The sequence below is a fragment of the Anopheles darlingi genome, chromosome 3 (assembly GCF_943734745.1).
Source record: "Anopheles darlingi chromosome 3, idAnoDarlMG_H_01, whole genome shotgun sequence".
NCBI classification, from domain to species: domain Eukaryota; kingdom Metazoa; phylum Arthropoda; class Insecta; order Diptera; family Culicidae; genus Anopheles; species Anopheles darlingi.
Window position 1 is genome coordinate 13963173 of NC_064875.1, and position 20950 is coordinate 13984122.

The 20950-nt window shown below is 46.6% G+C and overlaps 1 protein-coding gene across 1 annotated transcript in view; it reads left to right on the forward strand.

The window, feature by feature from the left end:
• LOC125956366 (beta-1-syntrophin) overlaps positions 1–20950 on the forward strand; it is a 111350-nt gene that overhangs the window by 66127 nt on the left and 24273 nt on the right. The window contains exon 6 of the mRNA XM_049688158.1: positions 17643–17855. Coding sequence (XP_049544115.1) covers positions 17643–17855 — 213 coding nt within the window. The remainder of the gene's footprint in view (positions 1–17642; positions 17856–20950) is intronic.

The following is a 20950-nucleotide window of genomic DNA, read 5'->3' on the forward strand; positions in this document are numbered from 1 at the left end:
GCGTTGCCTCGAGCTCCGAATTCGGTTCCTGCACGCTGTTGCCTTCCTGCCTTTGGTCGTCGCTTTCATCGAACCGGAAGAGGCTTTTAGCGGCACGACGGCCGGAAGACGGTCCGGGAAGCTCTGCTCGGCTCAGCTCAGCTCAGCCCAACAGGAAGGAGCGATCTTACAGGATATCGCTCGTTTGGGTGAAAAGTGAAATTCAAACCAGCACCACCCCCTGGGTGGGGTGGGGAGCAGCACCATACTCCCTCCTTTCCACACTACAGCGTGCTCGTGCGTTCACGTGCCATTCGCTGGCCGGAGAACTTTTACATCCACTTGCGCGAGGTTACGCTTCTTGGGGTGTGTGTGTATGTGTGTGGCCATGGGTAGTACAGAAGAAGCCCACAGCGGGGCAGGAGTGTTGTTAACGCAATTTCAACGAACTAGCTACCTTGCTACCTTGAATGTAGAGCATGTACCCGCGTAGCATACATGTAAGTTATTATGAAAAACCATTTACGTGTGAGAAAGCCAAGCCAAGGGGTTTGTTTGAGGTACGCTTTTGAGGTGAAAGACACTCCTTACTTATTGGATCCTTGTGTGCGTGTGTCTATGTGTGTGTGTTTGTGTGTTTTCTAGGGCAGGACTAGAGCGCGGAGCGTCCAAAGAGTGAAGTCAACTTTTATAGCCAATTTTCTCCTTCGATGTTACATTTTATACACTCCAGTTCTCCGGAGGCAATTACATCAAGGTTATCAAGTAGTTCCTTAAGATTCCAATACACTAATGCAACTTTACCGTTAAGAACTGTCACAATGAGCTTTCATTGGATTCTTTTATAATTGATCTTTCACTTATTCAGTCCAACTCGAAATTCGGTTGAAACTTATGACGTTTTACTGCATACCAAGTTACGTAATGCCAACATTGAAAATTACAAGACACCAAATGACAGCTTAAGCTAAGTCGATGAAAGTCAACCGCAACCGAAAGTTTCTATCGTATACTAGGGCGCCTTTGTATCTACTTCAAACCATTTTCATTCCCTCAATATTTCAATGCTGGAAAACCAAAACTTAATAACATCTATTCTCTGTTGCCTTACTTCCGAAGAGACGCAGCGTGCAAATTGCGAGACATGAAGACAACGTTTCAAAAGACCTTGCACACACACACAAACTCAACCAACCCAGCAGGTGCTCCACCTCGTCTTGCCAGCACCTCGCTTACTCGCGCCATTATTACCACAGCAATTCGCTTAACAATGACTTGAGCGCGACCACCGAGCGAGCTCATCGTTCTCGTCCACCTTCACTCCAAGCTCGCGCCTCTTCGTCCTGCTGCCAGGTGGAGGTACGAACACACACACACACACACACACACACACCTCTGGTATGGGGGTGAAAAACTACGTGTTTCTTCGCTTCTTCTCTGTCACGCGTCAAGGATCGATAAATTTCATGCTTGCTATCACTGGGTTGGGCTTTCCCTTACCTTCCTTTCCTGGTTTGGTGCAGGTTCAGAACACCTCACACCCCATTTGCTGGTTGGGGCCCACCGTCATGGCAGGTGCGAGGCTGAAGGACAAATCCTTTCTGACCCGGACCTGGGGCGGCACCCGGATTGAAGATGAAGTCAAGAGAGGGGAGGGGGACCCGTTTTCGAGGGAGGAGGCGAAGAAATTCGATTTTCCCACCGCAGCTGGTGGTTGTTGGCTGGCCTCCTGGTGCGAGGTGTGTGTATGTGTTGGTAATGGAACGATGTTTTCCACCGAACCCCTTTTCGCAAGTGCCTCCAGAAGATCACGTTCACCTCCTCCTTCTCCTTCTCCTCGTCCTTCTCCTCTGTTCAACTCAACTTCAATCAGTCAGAATATATGGCACTGGGCCGTTGTGGGTTCTGTCGCTGTCGTCGCTGGTGGTAGTGGTGAAGATGCTGTCAAAATTCCTGTACGCGAGCGGTTCTCATGCGGGGTTAATCTCTTCAGCACATGTGCAACTCACACACACACACACACACACACACACCACCGTAACCGGTTGTTGTTCACATTTCACTCCCTAATTGAATCATCGTTCGGGCGATGGCTCATCACCAAACCGAAGGCTACATGTGCGCGACATCGACCGGTAGCACTTCAAGGCTGATGGGCTGATGGGATGGAAGAAGAGGGAGAGCAAGATCATTGGGGGGGGACCGTTGTTTGGGACCAAACGTTGGAAGAAGATACCACCTTCTTTTTGGCTCCGATGGTGGTATGCAAAACAACAACACGTCGTAATTTCAACCTCGCACTCGGGGATTCTTTCGAACGCCACCATGAACCAGGCGCTGCGCGGGGATCTGTGTCATCATCAGCGGTGTATTGTTTGTGGCCGCACTGTAACATGCAGCTTTCGGTTCGGCTCGGTTTGATTGACACTCCCCTTGATTGTGTTTCGGTTGTAAGTTGGGCTAGGTCTGTGGTGGTGGGTCAATCTACCGCTTGTGAGTCATTATTGAGCATCATCGTTGTGTGGTATGGGTACCGTTCATTCCGTTCGAGTCAATGATAATTAGATTTTTCCGCCCGATTCTCCGCTGTGCAGCTTGTCGCTAGGCATTTGAACGCGTCGATAATGATTGATTTCAATGAGAGCTCGATCGGAAACCACCATTACATCGTTCTAGCAGCGTCTTGTGGGAAGTGTTGATTTGTGTTCACTGTGATTCTGTGACTGTGATTCACACTGATTCTGTTTTCGCGGTCAGTTGCCTTTGACAGATAGGAACTCGATGAGTGACAGTGTATTGCATTGGTTACGCGACCCGCTGCTTTTTTGTGATTGTCCTACTCGGATATACTACTGTGTCCAAAAAGTAAGCTGACACAGTGTCCAAATTGCCCGCGTAAATGGATATCTTTATTTTGTATTTTTTGTAGGTTGTCAGCACTGTTATTGATAACCATAACAAGTTTCGCGTCAAAATATTCACTAGTCAAATATTCACTTTGAGATACGTATTATTTTGTGAACTACTAAAAGTGATTTGTTCATTTTTCGCCATGTCGCAAATATTTAAGCAAAGATTTTGCATTAAAAATATTTTTTCTGCTGCAGCTACATCAATGCGAATGGTACAGAATGCCTTTAGTGACGATATTACGTCAAAAAAAAAATTTACTAGTAGTGCAAAGACCCCCAGGAAGGTCGGGAATGTTTTGAAGAGGAAGAACGTTCTGGTCGACCACCAACGTCAATCGATGCAGCTCACGCCTAAAACATCAAAGATTTGATGTAGGAAAACCATCGCCCATTTACAACAAGAGACTTTGCAGATGAAATTGGCATATCAAACATATCCGCCAATTACATTTTGAAGGATGTTTTTCATCTCAAGCGTGTTAGCGCTCGATCACGATAATGCCAATCCATCACACTGCGGTAGTTTTCCGTCACTTTTTCGCCAAAAACTCCACTCATATCGTTCCAAAACTATCATATGCGCCTGATTTGGTTAGATGAGGCTTCTGGTTAATCGACAAGCCTAAAATTTCTTTCCGGGGACACTGCTTAGACACGATAGAAAAGATTCAAGCCGCTGCAAAGAATGTGCTGAAGGCAATTCCTAAAGACGACTTTTTCACGTGTTTCGAAAGCTGAAAAATTCTTCGGCATAAGTACATTGTGTCGGGGGGCGGAATTACTTTGAAGATAAAAAAATATATTTGGAAGAAATATTCTGGAATTTTCAAAATAAATCTAATGTCACATTATTTTTTGGGCACAGTAGTATAATTGAATTCTTTTTGTGATACTAAAATACACTGATTTCATCAAGTACACTTTATTTTAAATAGATGTAGAGATATGGTTTACAAAGTATGGATCTTTCTAAAACAGTGGATAGCGTGGCTTATTAGCTCAAGGCAGCAAGTCCAATATAACTATAAGCTATCATGAAAAAATGAATATTACATTCTATTTTCCGTGTCTCTAAAAAATAATGGTACGACAAAGAATTGTCTCACAACACCAGCTACATTTGTGAAATTACAATCTATTTTGAGGCACACAAAGAACGTAGAGTATAAATGACATTGAAATGAACGATTTCTTGTGGATACACTGTTTGGAACTCAAAAGAAGGGATGCTGTTGCCAAAGATCCTTATAAGACGATGCCTTGTAAGAACAGAATCTCGAGCAATTGTTTACGGAAAGCAGTGATAATTAAACAATGGTTCTGCAGTTAACACAATTTCACAATACTGTGAACGATGGAAGCTCACTCTCACTCAGATTGGCTTCAAATCAGCCGGAAAGCAAACATTTCCCCCATTCTGCTATTCGCAAAGTTGGTTTGGCTTTTCGTTGTAATCATCTAAAATCCAATACAGAGTTGCAGCCAACACACACACACACACACACTCACAAAACTCCCCCACCCCTTCCTCCTCCCCATACAGTGCCTTCTTTTTCATATTCCGGGACACAGAAAATGGAAATGCTAGATGGGCCCCGTTAGTCTTGCTTACCGGTTGCGCCCACATAAATCATGGATGTGCTTTCGGCTATTCGACAGGAGGCGTGCGTGAATAATTAAGCATCCGCACGCTCGGCTCGGCTCGGCTCGGCACTCTCGGCTCGACCCATTAGCAGCGGCGACCACAAAAGCCACCCAAGACAAATCACGATCCATCCGGAGCAGGCGACTGCGCTCGTCCGGGCTAGGGTGGGCTTTTGTTTTGACCGCTTAAGCCCCTCCGGGGCTTTTCGCCCGTTCCGTCAGGCTTCCGCACGCACGGAGGCGATAAGCCAGTACACCGCCAGCACCAGCACCGTTTTAGTCTGGGTGTGATTTAATTTATGACCCACCTTTCGCAGCGCAGGTTTTTGCACAAGTGAAAGATCTTCTGCAAGACCAGCGACCAAACCATTGTCTCGATCGCGAGGAACTGTAGGCGTCGAGCTCGGTTGTGAGCTCAAAAGCAACCTACTTGCAGCCTATACCGAGCGCCTAAGCACACACACACACCTGCACGGCAATGTGAGACTCGTGAGTCCTTTATGACCGAGGCTTCCATTGTAGACCGATGGGTTTCGAGGAAATGGTGAAGTGGGTGGGGGATAAACTTGTGGCCAGAAGTTGGCATCCAGTCGCACACATATATCATCAGATGCAGATCTCGCTCCCAAATTGAGTGTATCAAATGGTGCGGTGAAGCGCTTCCTTCGGTCGAATGGCACTATCCGGTCTCCGGTGCTGGTAGAAAGTATCCCGTACGCGCTGAGTTCAAGCTGCTGCTGCTGCTGCTGCTTCAAGTGTCTTCGGATAGTCTTCAGGCAGAAGGCAACTTGCTAAATTCCAGGTATTCCTTGACGCTACTGCTGGTGCTGATGCTGAAACTATCCCGTGGACGGAGACTCCAACCCGATCCCGATCCCGATCCGATGTTCTCTGACGCCAACGCCGTTACAACGCCTTCAGCTGAAGCAAGAAGCTGTCACTTCCAGTGAACGAACGCTCGTGCACTAGAAACGTTTACTGTAGCACGTACCGTCTGTGTGTGTGTGTGTGTGTGTGTGTGTGTGTGTGTGTGTGTGTGTGTGTGTGTGTGTGTGTGTGTGTGTGTGTGTGTGTGTGTGTGTGTGTGTGTGTGTGTGTGTGTGTGTGTGTGTGTGTGTGTGTGTGTGTGTGTGTGATAGATTGGGGAAGGGAGCTAAACGGAAGCTTACCTTAGACACCCTTGGAGTAACGTCACATTGAATCTTCTTACCACTACGGTCACGCCATGCTGGAGTCGCACCCGTTTACCTGCTTCTCCTACACACACACGCACACACACACACTAGGACACGCCTGTCACGAGCAGGTATCTTCCGCCCGAAAGCCAAGACATAAGCACGATCCCATTCCAGGAGGTGCCTGTGTACGATGGTAGTCAAAGTTTGGGAAGCTGCTTGCCGCGCGGCACTTGAGGCACACGTCGTCGTGGTTCTCCATGAAAGGCTGACGACAATGATGATCATGATGACGACGTCGAAGCTTTCCATCAACGCGCGCGCACACACACATCATCATCATCATCGTGAGGCGCCATTTACAACAGAACCTGTTCCCTCCAGTTTTCGTTACCCACACAACTAGGACGACGACTCCAAGGATACGTTTAAGGTAGACAGAGAGAGAGCGAGAGAGTATGGAACGGTTTCCTCGGGGAAATCACGCATCAACCGCATGGAAAAGAGGGGGGAGCCTCTCCTGGCCTGGAGTGGGTGCCTGAATGGACTCTTTATCGCGGCCGGCCGGTGAGCAATGGGACATTTCATTTCGTTTCATTTGGATGGAACGCAATCGAGGGACGAGTAGTAGCGCCATTTTCCCCCCCGGCAGCGAAACTCTCCCGGGATTTCGTTGTCCTTGCCAGTCGGCGGCCATGGCTAGGATAAATCACGCTGATGAACATTTGGCACGCTGGCCGTGGGATTTTTGGAGTTTGTTTTTTCTTTCAATTTTTTTTTGTCTGGTTTTGTGTTGGTTGCGATTTTATCGCAAAAATCCTCAATAAATCTCACTGTGTTGGGCCATTGGAGCTCAACTTTACGAACAATGGCAATGTCTGCAGTACTGCAGGGAATGTAAACGAATGTTAAAAAAAGTTTGCTAGACAATTTGGTTTGGGAACTGCTTAGGATTTTAGTAATGAAATGAAATATAAATTCCAAGTATTGTTTCTGTAATGCATAACATCTACTTGCGGTGTACATGCAACACATTTTAACTGCACGGTTCACAGTTTTGTACCTCTGTTAGTATTACATCATTAGTACTAAAGTATGGTTAAAAAAAACTATTATCAATGAAATAAAACAAGTCCAATAGATCTCCTAAATTGAGAGCTGCAGTATCACTCGGTGAGGACACTACTGCTTCGGTCATAAGCAACTGAAACCACACTAGACCCCTCAGTGCTTAGCAGTGGGTAGCGTAGACCTATAAGCCCTCCGCAGCTGATACGGTCTCGGCAACACCCAAAAAAAAACCAACTCCGATCGTTCTCGGAAGGGTTCCTTACGAAGACTCTCGGGAAAGATAATTGATGAACCTTTTTTTTTTGGCCGCTACCACCAGTGTATCCGAATCCAAGAATTTCAGCAACGAACGGTCCACATGATGGTTGCGATAGGCTTGTGCATGCCCACCACCATGTATCGGTCCACCCGCGTTATATGGTTCGCTTTTCCGGAGGATCATGGATGCCCTGTCCGATACTGTTCGAGCCTTTACAGTTCCGGCAGCAAAGCCGGAAGCTTCGGTTTTGTGTTTTTTTTTTGTACAGAAATTTGTTTCTGAGCTGCGGTAAATGGTTTTCTCAGCGCACAAACTCACAAGCCCATTTGCCCACAAACGGCGGATATGATACGGGTAGAAAAAGCTGGTTCGGTTTTACATGCCCACCATAGAACCGATGGAGAGCCATTTTGCTCTCCGCATGCAATGTAAGATGCGAAGCAGAGCGCACGTGGGGTTAAATGATTTACATATCCTCCGTTTTTTTTTGTTGTTTGTGGTACGAGGTCGAACGTTTCTAACCGATCTTGGCTATGAAGTATCTTCATTTGCTTGCTGGTTTGAGCGAATCCATTCCATTCCGGTTCGACCGTTGGGAGCTGCTAGAACTTCATGCATTCCACTAGCCGTGTCTATGGTAGTAGATGATGATCAAAGATGTTTATCATCAACTACTGGTTCAGTCAGCTAACGAAAGAGTGAGTGCAATATGAAGTACGGAGTACATTTGATGTTCCTGCATCAAGGAACGAAGATGCAACGTTGCACATTCTCATCAATGATGGACGGCGTAATTTTTATCGGTTATTTATTGAGCATAATATCTAAGTTTAATCTGGTTAATTGAGGGTGTTAGTTATGAGCTGTTTCAATGTTTGTCGATAAAATATGAAGCTCCTTAACTTAAGCATATTTTACAACGTTCACCATAATGGAAGGATTTCCATATACTTTTGATTTGAAAGTACGCTGGGTCTCTCTCTCCATGTTCGATTGGACAATTATCTCTGATTATGACAAAAATTATCTTGCCAAATCATATCTTTGATTTGTTTTAAAAATCAGGAATCCTTGTGTTTAACTATCAACTTTTCATGACCCATCGTGAAGGGATCGACAGTATTCGGTAGAAGATAATGATGCAACGATCCAATTTAAAGCTTTAATAAAAGACACCCAGCACCAGCAGCAGGTGGTCTCTGAACCCACACGAATACTCGACTTCCTTAACTGTCACACTGTTTCATTAAACCGGAACCACTATGCTGCTCTTTTCTTGCACATCAGAGCCATTTCCATCGCTCACTCACTCTCTCTCTCTCTCAAACATACGCATACATACTGCTCCTCGTTCATGGTGTCTGATGAAGTACGTTGAAAATAATGACACCCAAGGATAGTATCGCGCACCGGTGACGAAAGAGCGTCTCGGTACCATCGACCGTCAGTGCCGGCACATCATTCTTCGCCCAAAGTTCATTGAAGCGCACGCAACGCACACATACACACACACCCATCCAGCGCAGTGGTTGTGATAAATTGCATTTTCCGGACGTCCGTCCACATCCGCCCGACTGATGCATAGCGTGAAGGATCGAATTGCGTTAAAAATGTTTAAAAATTGCCACCTACCCTGCCCACACGCCACTCGAGAATGGAAACAATGAGATGCGACCAAAAAAGGGGAGGGTGGAGAAGGTGGAGGTGATTGAGCTCAACGCGCGATCGATGGAATTGAGTGAGCATAATGGAGAGCGGCGAGGGTCCGTGACAGTGATGGATTAAATTTGATCCCGTGCGTCCCACGATGTGATGATGCGAGTGTTTCGCGTTTTTATTTTCTTCATCCTTTTTTTTTGTTTATAATTGTCGTAACGGTGTGAATGTGTCACCGTTCCAGTTTGGTTAAGGATCGGCTCCTTTCAAAGCATTGGGCTCGTGTGTATATCGGCAAAAACCAATCATGTTGATGTAATGTACCACGATTTTATATAAAGCAGAAATCCTTCTTATATTCACATTTTATATTCATTGTTAGCTGATCATTCAATGGCGAGCATCGGATTCCACCGGAACACTAACTGTTTGAACTAGGATCTTCAAAGCAAAAACGTGTCAGTTCGCACAATACACAACTAGCAAACATTCTCAAGAGAACAATTGTACTTTCAAATACAAAAGGGATGTTATCTTTTTGCTTGCATACCAGTCCTGCGCAAGGATGAAACACCGTCAACTAATAATATGTTGACGTGCTTCAATCCAGAAAGCATTGCATTCGATATGTGCATTCCATTTCATTCCGATTCAACGGAGGAGCATTTTTCCAAGAAACATTCAATGCATTTCTCAGACTCAGTAATGCATTGAATGCTTCTTGGAATGCAGTGTGACATTGCTTGCATGATGCATTCATCAACCATTTGGGTTGCTAATCCAAAATTGCATCCAGGAATGGAATTATCAGAACAAAGAGCACACCGTCTGTTAGTAACCTCATTGTTTGAATTAACATTAATTCTTCAGTATGGAGGTATTCAAGGAGTAGTCGGCATTGAGGTTTCAAGTATCCATGGCAAATAGACCACTAGAGGGGCCCTAGAACAGTCCTAGACTAAATGAAGATTCTGTTGATACTTAGTGATAGTGATAATTTCATTTGAAAAATAATCGAGCCAAAAATAAAAAAGTTAAGGCAAATAAGTATTAGAAGTTAACTTTAAAACCTTGAAAAAATATAATATTATGCGAACAGTTTAAATGACAATAATGCAAGATAAACAGCATTTAAAGATGTTACACCCATGCTTGCTCATCCTGTCCTGTCTAGCTTATGTCAACATGTCCACTGAGCTCCGTCGAGTGTAATGGTCCAGCGCATTAAGCGAAGCACCATTCTTAGCCCCCTCAAACATAGCATGAGGTAAATGAGACATTTGGATAGAATATTAGCGCACAAACACCGGCAACATATTGCAACGCTCTCTGCTCCTCTCTCCCTCTCTCTCGCCCGTCATCGTAACGCTGCTGCACACTTACACGGTACCATCTCGGTCCTTTCCACTCTCCTGTCTTTCTTCTGCGCCTCTTCTCGCTCATCTTGGCTAAGAAGCAACCGAAGCAAATGGTGCTTGAAAGGACACTCTTTTTTTTTGGGGGGGCAAGAAAGAAGAAGGGCACGCGCCCGCGAGCCTATGCGAACCTTTTATTAACCTTTTCCTGGTACCGTGAGGGTCTCGGTCTCGTTGTTATCGCTTGATCAGAAAACCCCCCGCCTCTCTCGGTGGATCGTTTCACGACGTAACGAGGCTCGCTGGCCGCCGAAAAATGTCGTTCGTTCTCCGCACTAATGACACCCTCCCGGTCCGAGTGCACCGTCTGAAGATGGGCAGCGACGTAAGCAGCCGGTGTCGGTGACAATCCGGGACATCTTCACCGGTGTCCTTTTCGTGTGAAGGGAGTGGAGAGAAGCTGCAACGAACTGCCTGCCTGCCAAGTGGCCCACTCCCTGCTTGGGTGGCAAAGGCCCACCCCCTCGTCTTGTGTGAGTGTCCTCTGTCTGTTGTTTCTGTATTAATTTGCCCGTGTCCATTTTCTCTTTTGTTTCGAAGCCTCTACTACTCTCGACCATTCTCTTTCGTCTTTTGCTCTCTCTTTCTCTCTCACACTCTCTCGCACACTGACGCAGACCTCCCCCTCCAGAGGGCAGTGAACTCTAGGGTGGGGAGGGGTGATGGCTTGCCATTTACGTCCTTCCGTTTTGCTGCTAGCAATTCCCGGGTGACAGCAAAACCATTCCGAGGGCCACACCACCCGTTGCGACGTGCCCGCGGGGCGGGTGCTTCAAAGCGCACTTCTGTTTCCCCCCAACGTCCCCACACCAGTCCGAGGTCTTTTGTCTTTGTTGTTTTTTTTTTTGAGAAGAAAGGGGCCCCTTTGACCTCTCCTTGGCCGTGGCGCTGCAGAAACATTATCTTCTTCGTTGCGGTACCGCACCGCGTATCGTCTTGTATTGTATTCGTGACCGGTTTTGGGGTGCACCCTTTTTGCCATGAAACATCTCCAAGGGCCGTTAAAGGGCCGCTAGATAATGGCATTGTCTATGAACAACTTGTTGTCTCTTGCGGTGCGGTGCGGTGCGATGCGGTCCGATCCAAGGGTCCTTAGGTCCGTTCTTCGGTCCGGTCCGGGTTGTTCTGTTAACTTTCTGGCCGTTCCGCGAGCCGTTGCCGCGGGGGCTAGCCAAAAGCCCCTTTTGACCACTCTACCTACCGTGGCCGCCGCTTTTGTTTGCTACTTCTATTTTGTCGCTTTCGAATGAGTCCCAAATTACAATTCGGTCCTGCGGGTCGAGCAAGAAAACCTCCGTTTCCCTCCGTACCAGTGTCCGATAAGGCTCTGCTACTGCTGCGTGAAGCCGAAACCAGAGCATGGGTCAAGCTCTACAGCATCCTTGAACATTTGCGTCCATCCGCCAGAACGCTGGAGGGTGTTGCGTTGAACAGAATAGAAAACATGGAAACAGTCAGGGCATGGAGCCATGAGCATGAAGCCAACGGTGTGCCAACCAACGGCAAAACAAAAAAAAGAAGTCAGCGCAAAAAGCAAAAAAATAACAACGAATATTCCAGCTCACAGTAATTAGCCGCAGTGAGCAAATGCAAATATTGGACGCCATTGTGCTGACCGGGGTAAGAAGATTGTTCGTTTGCCGACAGATTGACGATGCACGCGGAATGATAACAAGCCGCTTACTTTTTTGCTGTGGCATTATTGTGCAGTGCAGCAGTGTCCCGTGTTGTGCGTTTCTTAAAGCTAGACAAGCGCATCGGCTACGTACTTGGCATAAATGCACCTAGAGTTTTGGGAATCAACATGACTTGATGGAAAGTCTTTCAATTATTATCTTCAATTGCTGTCCAACACAACAATAGTAATTGGAGTAACTATTATTTATTGATTTATTCAGATTTATTATTTTTAAGTAACCTTAAAATACCTTTTGCAATGTTGTCTCTATAAACTAAAACTGTTGGTAAAAGATTATTCTCAAACTATCAAACTATTTGCTGTAGTGCGTAGTGTTAGGATCAAACAAAATAGAAACTAAATCCATGTGTCACTCTTTAAATGCCTCTTGCGAGCGGCTTTAAACCCCTTTCGGGCCATAGGACAAGGTTCCATTTTTGTGGAACATTAATAAACCAGCTCAAACACCAAGGGCACACGCCAAAGCCCAACGCATAACGTCCCGTTATGGCAAACTCGCTATCCGCCTAGTGGAAAATGAACATTCCGTGCTGCGCTTTCCCGCACTGTCTAGAAAACAATAGAAAATTACGCTGTTACCAGCATCGGCACTGGTGACCGACCGGAGCGATAGAACAAAAGCCACGACCACGAGAGTAATACTATTGTTACGTTCGTGAAGTTTTCCTCGTTATATTGTTACCAACCCTCCCGAAAAAAAAAAAATGTTTCCATTATTACAACGCGCCTATTCCTTGGCTTCAATTTGGAAAATGAATTCATTTATTTTATTGCAACGCTTGCCCCCCTCCCACCCACGGCGCATACACTACATCACTTCCTGCATCTTCCGCATTCCTTCCCTTTTTTTCGGTTCACTTTTTCACTTCCAACCATACACCAGGAACGGACCGGAAGCGAGTAGTCTCCTCTTCCTAGTGGGTAGGGGTTAGGACGGAAGTGTTCGGTACACAATTAAGGCATCCTCTTTTAGTGCACTCGGCGGAATTGTTGCCAAACACCTGCCAAATGCTTGGGTTATGCTACCGCCGCTGCTGCTGCTGATGATGCTGGCCAGCCAGAAGGTTAATGGGCACGGCATTATTACACCATCCTAAACCGTTGGCTAGCATCAGAGGCCTCAGGCGTTGGGCTCTGGGTGCGGTCCGGATGAAGCGAGGCAGCTCGTTCCGTAGCGCTTCTGCTCAACTTCAGCTGCTTTTGAGTGCTTGCGGAAGACGAATAGTTATTCTCCCAAGGGAGCACCTTCTACGTAAAGGCTGCTGAAGCACCTTCGAGACGATGCGCACTACCGAGAGAGGAGGAGAGCCGAGAACAGAGCCGCTTTTAAAGACGACCTTGCACGGCATGCAGCTGATGTTCTTGGGTCTTGGGTCTCTCTTAAAACATTATCCCCCAAGTTATTTCACCAAAATGACCTGCTATCGGTGGATCTGGGCACAAACACACACACACACACACACACACACACACACACACAATTTCGGTTACCTAGCACTAAGCAGCACATGTCGCTACTTCATTTCAAGTGCTTTAAAACCATTTCCATGAAGCAATTCAGCCCCCATTTTGCGGAGGTAACTCTTTCCGGAGGATTTATTTTGCCTTCGAGAACGGAATTCAAACCAAAATTTCCCTTTCTCTTCAATAGCATTTCAATGGCAAAAGGCAGTAATCCTCTTAGTATGGAAAATTTCGAAAATCCTTTACTTTCCGAACGTTGTCATCAACATTCGGGACATCGTTCAAATTGATCTCACGCTCATTCTGCTCAGCTTACCTCCTTCTTGGAATGTTACATCTACATGATCTGCGAGGATCATTTGAAATTCGAAGGCATTACCACAACAACAACAAAAAACACACACTCTCAGAGGACACTCGAAACAAAAATAAATACCAAGAAAAACCATCCCGCAGACAGCGACCGACCGACCAACCGACCGAGAGCTGCTGTCTGATGCTGTTTTGACTGGCTGTGCTTCTGGGAATGGAAAGGTCCTCGACCGCCCCCCGAATCGAATCGTTGCTCGTTTCTCGGAGCAAAAGCCAATGCAGAACGAACGTCTCCCACACTCGACACCGGCATCGTCAATTGGCCACTGAAATGCATAACATTGGGCCGAACTCAGCATAACATGCCGGACGCGTTTCCACAAGGCGGTGTACTAGTAGGGAACACACACACACAAGAAACGACCACCGGGAATGTGGTGCATGAAATGTCAGCACTTTTTGCAATGTGTCCTGGGATGCGGCCATCCGAGAGAGGCCGGTCTGGTGCTGCTGCTGATCCGGTTGTTTCTAGGGAAATGTACTTCGTTCGATTTATTCACTGTCATTAGGGGTCCCTTCTCTTCTTGGTCGCATTCTTTGGTCGCAGTAGCACACCAGCATCGAAGGCAGAATGTTGGAACCGAATCGATACAGAAACACATGAACCTAGTGTACCACGACGAACTGCTGGTGCAGGGCCTTCCGGTCGCATCGCATCTCGGAATGTATTGCGGTGTAATTTGAGCCGACATCGGAAACTCCCCGATCCGAATGCACCACCGTACCCGCAGGGACACTGAGGAGGCATCCTCGATAGCCACACTCCCACTGGAAGTCAATAACGGCGAGGTGTGGCTGGAGGAGGGGTTGGTCTGAGACGCATCGTCCTGGTGTCGGCATCGTGCTGTAATTTGCACATACCAACAAAGTTCCCCAGATCCTAGTACCCGATCGGAGACTTGTAGTTTCGGTTATTGAAATAAACGATCCAAGTAGTCCAGAGCCATCTCGCACGGAACAACAGCAGCAGAGTATCCCTTAGCAGCAGCAGCAGCAGCAGCAGAATATCCCCTAGCAGCAACAGCAGCAGCAGTGTAAGACGAAGCTACTTCGATTGTTTCGAAGGATTTACTCCGCAAGGAAGATTAGGCTATGAGCTCAACATGCAAGTACATGCTGATATACACTACTCTACTACTACTACTGCTACTACTACTCAGCGTACTCGGATCCCCACATGCTTTGCTCTCAGTAAACTTCGAAGAAAACAAAACCATGATGCTTCTGATGGACTCTTCTGAGCAGGCTGCGCCATCTTCTTGCTGTGCGAGAGGTGTAAATTGCAAATAGTTTCTTATGGCGTTCTAATCCAGATTACTTGGATTGGATCCCGGTATCGAGGTAAAGTGATATCGTGGCACGGTTCGGAGCACTGGAAAGCGATGGGATTTCAAATCATTATACTTTCTGCACTGATATGATTCGGACATGGTGGTAGTGACTTAAGTAAATTCCTAAAACAACGAACACAAACAGTATTCCAGAGTGCATTCCAGGCTTGCAATACGCTTTGCCTAACTCGTGCACAAACCACAGGCCACCTCAGGTGCCTTCTTGGGTTTGGTCTTTTGCATCGTATCGGCCGCGCCATGTATTCCAACGCTAAAAGGCCGTGATCGGACATGATAACCAAGCGACCGACCGACCGACCGGGAACACCACAAAACTTTTCCCTACACTTTTTGCTCGGGAACCAAAACTCGAGCCAAAGAATCGCACCACGGGTACCGGAAGCAGTGAACATGCAGCAGACCGACATGGACACACCAATGGACCGCCGACAATCGCTGAAAGTTTTCACCAGCACAGCACACCAGCTCCCACCAGGGCAGTGAGTGATTTGTCTATCGGGAGGCCGGGGGTGGAACAACGGAGATACCGTTGCCCGTTGCAATGGTGAAAACTGTGTTTGCACTGTGTAATGTTTCCGGTAGTCCTACCGTGCTATTGACCGTGGCCCTTTTTGCCGAAAAAACACATTCCGTTGCACTGCACCGGATCAGGACCGGAAGTGGGAATTGAGAGGATTCCTTTTGTTTCTGTTTGTGTTTTTTTTCGGTTTTTTGTTTTTGGTTTTCAGTTTTGTAGTTTGGATTTGTTTTTCCAATCGAATGAAGTTGAATGATAGGGTTCCGGCTCTCGGTGGGTGGTGGTCGTAGTGGTGGTGTGGTATGTTGTGTGAAATTGTTTGGACTGCGACTGGCACCAGTCCATTTCCCAATGGGGTGAACCAGGAGGCGATAACAATTTGCTATCGGGCCCGTATACGAAAGCACAAAAGCATTTCAACAAATAACGGAAATACTAATGGCAAACGAATACTATTACGTGCGAATGTTATTTGCCATTAAAAGCATTGAAATATTGACAATCCTTGCGAGAAATCAAGATGAACAGGATATGCTCATGCATGCCTTTTGAATGCAAATCACCAACACCAATGTTCATTTGCAAAATGTACATCGAAAGGTATGGTAGCTACCTCGGCTTAACAACACGAAAAAACAAAAACACGCTCATCATTAACATGATGGAGAGGCTGTCATTAGGAAGTTTGAAACCAAGAAGCTTCCACCAGTAAACAGCCATCAGCGACGCAAAAGTTAATCCGAAGACATCCCCCAAAAGTCAAAGGACCTTTTGACAGTCAGCACAGGACGGCAACAAGACACATTGTACTGTCTTGGTTTGTAGCGATTGGATAATGAGGCGTGGAGAAGGGAGCATGTCGGAGTGAAAACTTACTTGCTGGCTTTTGGTCTCGTTGCGCTTTCAAACACACACACACACACACGTATGTGTTTGTATGTGTGTCGTTGCGTTGAAGACAGCAGATGGAAAACGCATTTGGGAGGAAAACAAGATCTTCCATTAAGAGAACCGACGAGCACACACACGCGCACACTCACAGACACAACTATGTGAAGGGATTACCTTCCAACCCTCATGTTTCATGCTCCTTTTCTTTCACTTTTGAGTGTCGCTTTTTCGCTTTTTGTGCAACTAACGAGACAGTGATAATTTCATTTGGTGCACCACGCTCCGTGCACGCTTAGCCAGGCAGGCAGCAACAACCACCAAGAGCGCCAGAATGCCAAAAAGGGAAAAAGGAGAAAACGAACGGAATCATAACCATCCCACAATGGCCAACAAAAAAAAGGGCATACTTATCTCCGATTTTACGGCGCTTTGAACCTTTATGCTGGACGCTGAGCTCAGTCTCTGAGCAGCACCATGTGTGTTCGTAATCAGCACCTCGTTGCACATACTGCATCGTGCCCGTTTGGCCCCGCCACCGGTCAACAGTCCGATGACCCTTGGAGGGAGGGTAGGTTAAAGCATTATCCGAGCCTTAATCTGGCCTTTTGCCACCCTTCGTAGGGAGTGAGTGAGTGAATGCTGAATCGGAGAGCAACCATTCTAGAATGTGCCACATGCCACATGCTCGTCTGGGTGTGAGGTGGCCTTTTTCCTTTTTTGGGGTCACCAGTTTTTTTTTTTCACCATTTTCTTCTAGTCCACCAAAATGGTACTCCAAACGCGGGGTCATAAAGTGGATGCTCTGCGGCGTTACTTTTATGATGATTGCACCCGTGGCCACATTAAACACGGAGGCAACACGCCTCACTCGCTCGTCCAACATCTTAATCGGGCGCGGCAACCGCTTTCCGACAAGTCACGTCGAGTCGGGGGCATTGTTGTAATCCCGGGGGGAAGTGTGATATGATGTGGTACATAAATCAAATCATATCCAGGTCATCGACCCATTGGCAATCGCGTGACTCGCCACCAGCAGCAGCAATAGTAGCACAAGTGCAGTGCAGTGAGTCCGTTGAAGTGAACTAAGTTGAATTCAGGAGTCATTCGAGGGGAAAGCGTCTAGATAAAAATTGTTGCAGTTATACCCCTACGGTAACTATTGGGACCTATTTTCATATTCTCTTCCTTTTTCTCTCCCTCTCCTTCTCTTTCTTCTTCACAAAAAAAAAATAACAGTGAAGTTCCTGCGCGAAGTGACACCGTACTTCCGGAAGGCGAGCATCATCTCGGAGGTGGGCTGGGAGCTCCAGCGCGCCTTCCTCTGTCCGCTCGGTCCGAATGCATCGTCACCGCCGGGCGTGGCACCGCGCAGTCCACCGCGGGCCGACACACGCTACATCCCGCTCCAGCTGACACACTTGGCCCGCAACCTCAAGTATCTCGATCCTGGTGAGTATCCTACGCCTTGCTTCTAGCTCTTCTTAATTCTCATCATTCAGCAATGCTACATATATCGGCTGTGCGGAATCCACTACTCTTTCTAAAACACCCACCATTCCCTTTTGCCATAATATGCTCCAGAGCAGCTCCAGAGATTCCTTGTAATAGTTTCGTATTCTGATATACCGCCTTTTGACCACCACCACCCAGGAGCCAGAAATGGAATGGATAGTGAATGCATTAAAAATGAAGCTTACGACTCCGGTTTAATGCTGCTGCAGCATTCCTTATTTGCCATTCGCCCTTCACTGGTTTCCATCATCAACCGGCAACTAGTTCATCTGGATAGTACCAGATCCACTATAAATATTTATTGCTACTTATGCTTTTGTTCATTGCAACTGCTGCAAATGCAGCGTTTGGAGATAGATTCCAGGTTCCAGGTGCCCAGGTGCATTCCGGTTTTAGAGCTCCCTTCCCGGGTGCTTCGGTGTCACGGTTTATAAACCTCAGTTTACGGCGTAGCTACATTGGTGCATCGTTTTACATTACGATTACGAAGGCCTCGTAGCTTGGAAGCAAGGAAATGGAATATTTTATGGAAAATACGGTTACAAATTGGACGGTAGATTGATCATGATCAGTGCGACTCCCGCCGCACCGCAGCCTGTGGCCAGCTTCCCCGATTGCAACTTCCTTGGCCAACCTCACCAGTTGCCAATGCTATAGTTGGCTGTCGCCGGCTTAATGTTTGCCAGCTAATTGACGGTCTGCTCGGTTGTACTCGAGTCGGAACTCATTAAAACTATCTTTGCAGTGGCTTCCGGGCGAGGCGACAGTACGCGACCGTCTCATTCTCTCGATGTTCTGGACCAGACTAATGCTGCATGCACCGAGTCATCGTCATCCGTAGGCGTGCTTTCTCGTTTGTCGCTGACGGAATGAATGCCGGAATGGGATTGCATTGCATTGATAGTGAGGTGGATTCCGAGTATAGTAGAGTTGAGCTTGCTGAGTGCTTTCGCTTGAAGCGCATTTCTAAGGACTTCTCGAAACGTTTACATGCGGCTGCCTGTGTTAATCTCTCTGGCAGTTAATCATTAGCATTTTATGTGGATGCTCATTTCGCACCTTGTCAATCATCATGGAGAGTGATTGGTTGGTCTGAAAATGGAAGTCGAAACCGATATAGCTTACTTCAGCACTAACGAAACGAGGATGGAAATGAAATTAATAGAGACAGTCTCTTTGGTGCATGTGGAAGTAGCAGTGACTGCGCTCATTTATGTATCACTTCAGCGCCCGTTGAAGTACGATTGACTCGAGTGCATCATTGCACGCTCTCTCTCTCTCTCTCTCTCTACTTCAAACCAAACTCTACTTCAGCATCAACATCATCGGTAACGGCAGCTGCTGACGGGCGGCTGGTAAAGCAAACACACAACATCGGTCTGATCCTAGTCGATACTTTGCGTAATTTATTTCCATTGCATCCAGCTAAATATTTTGAACAAACATTTCCCTGACTTAAGCTCGCCATCCTCTTCGCAGTCAACGGATATGTCCTGCTCTGCCCGTTCCTTCAGCTCTAGCATTCAATTTTGTGCAAAGCCAGACCGGCAACCTGTCGGTTCAGCGACCAAGACGTCAACTCATCGGAAGGTTCGAGAAAGTCCTTCTTGGCGTCCTGATGGATTCGGCAAACTGCTAATGCTCCGTAGCATCGGGAAAAGGATCGAACGTACATCATGATATCATGACGGTCATGACGAATGGTGAATGCGCGAATGTTTGACTAAAGCCTCACTCTCCGCCAGCTTGTTCAATCCTGGACACCGTGTTCTGCCTTTCACATCCCCCTCTGTCGTGTAATACGAAATGAGTTCCGTTTGATCGACAATAAATGAAACGCATCCCTCTTCCCTTTAGATCTTTGGCCATCTTGGAGCACAAAGTTCGGTTTAACAGAAAACACTCTAATGCCCCTTTTACTTGCACTTTTGCTTTCTTTATTCCTCTACATTTTACACCCGCCCGGTGGTGGGGTGAGGGTAATTTATTTTCTGTTCAACTCACCCTTACCACTTTCCCCCATTGACAATACACATTCGAACGAACGAACAAACGAACCAGAACGCTGGCTACGGCTCGAAAGGATGCTCCACATATCCACCTCCCCACCCAGCCACCCCTCGTCGGTACATTTTATCAACTGCATCCCATCGGTTTGCCAGAAAGATAAAACCAAAACGATAAACGGCGTTCGATTGGATGGGCGTTGGGTTGGGGCTGTTGTTGTTCCGTTTGTTTGTTATGCCTTTGGCTGCTACCGGATTTGCTCGGAGAACGCCCCGGGGTGTGGGTAACAGTGACAGTGCCCCCGGTTGGTCGTAATCAACAGCCTACCATCCTGCTACTTCTCCTCCCCCTGTACTGGGGACTGACCGATGGGTCCCTTGATTTACATTACCATTTCAGCACGCCACGTTTTTAGTGCCGTTATCGGTGAGCCGGGTTGAAAGGGGAATTCTCTGGGCAATTTCTGATTCAATAATGTATCCAGGCATCCTTATCACGGCATATTGGGCAATGACGACAGACCCTGTCATTAGGTGGAGAAGAACAGCCATGGGTCGTTACGATGAAGGTTTGTTAACGTATTTTTTGTTTCGCCTTTTCTTAAAGTACCTTTGACGAACCCTAACCTTAAAAAAGGAGGCTTTGGTTGCTTCGGCTCAAAAAAAGGCTTATTTTTGACGATTTTTAGTGAAGAAACCATTCAACTTTATTGTTTCAAGTGAATGTCATATTAAACTACAACTTTTCAAGAATGTTTAATAATATTTTGGGAAAGATTTGATCAAAGCTACGTTCATGGCATCCAATCTAGAAAGGAAAGATTAAAAAAATGTACTTTTTGCGGTGCCCATCGTAGTCTGGTGCTGGATCATCAGAAATATACAATTCAATACTCTTATATTAGATTATCGTTTATACAGGTAGCGCCGTCGAGTTTTTGTTAAATTTGCTATTTTTCGATTTTTGGTAGATTTTTGAAGTTGCAAATGTAATGCTTTTTTCAATATTGACTCAAGAAACGAGTT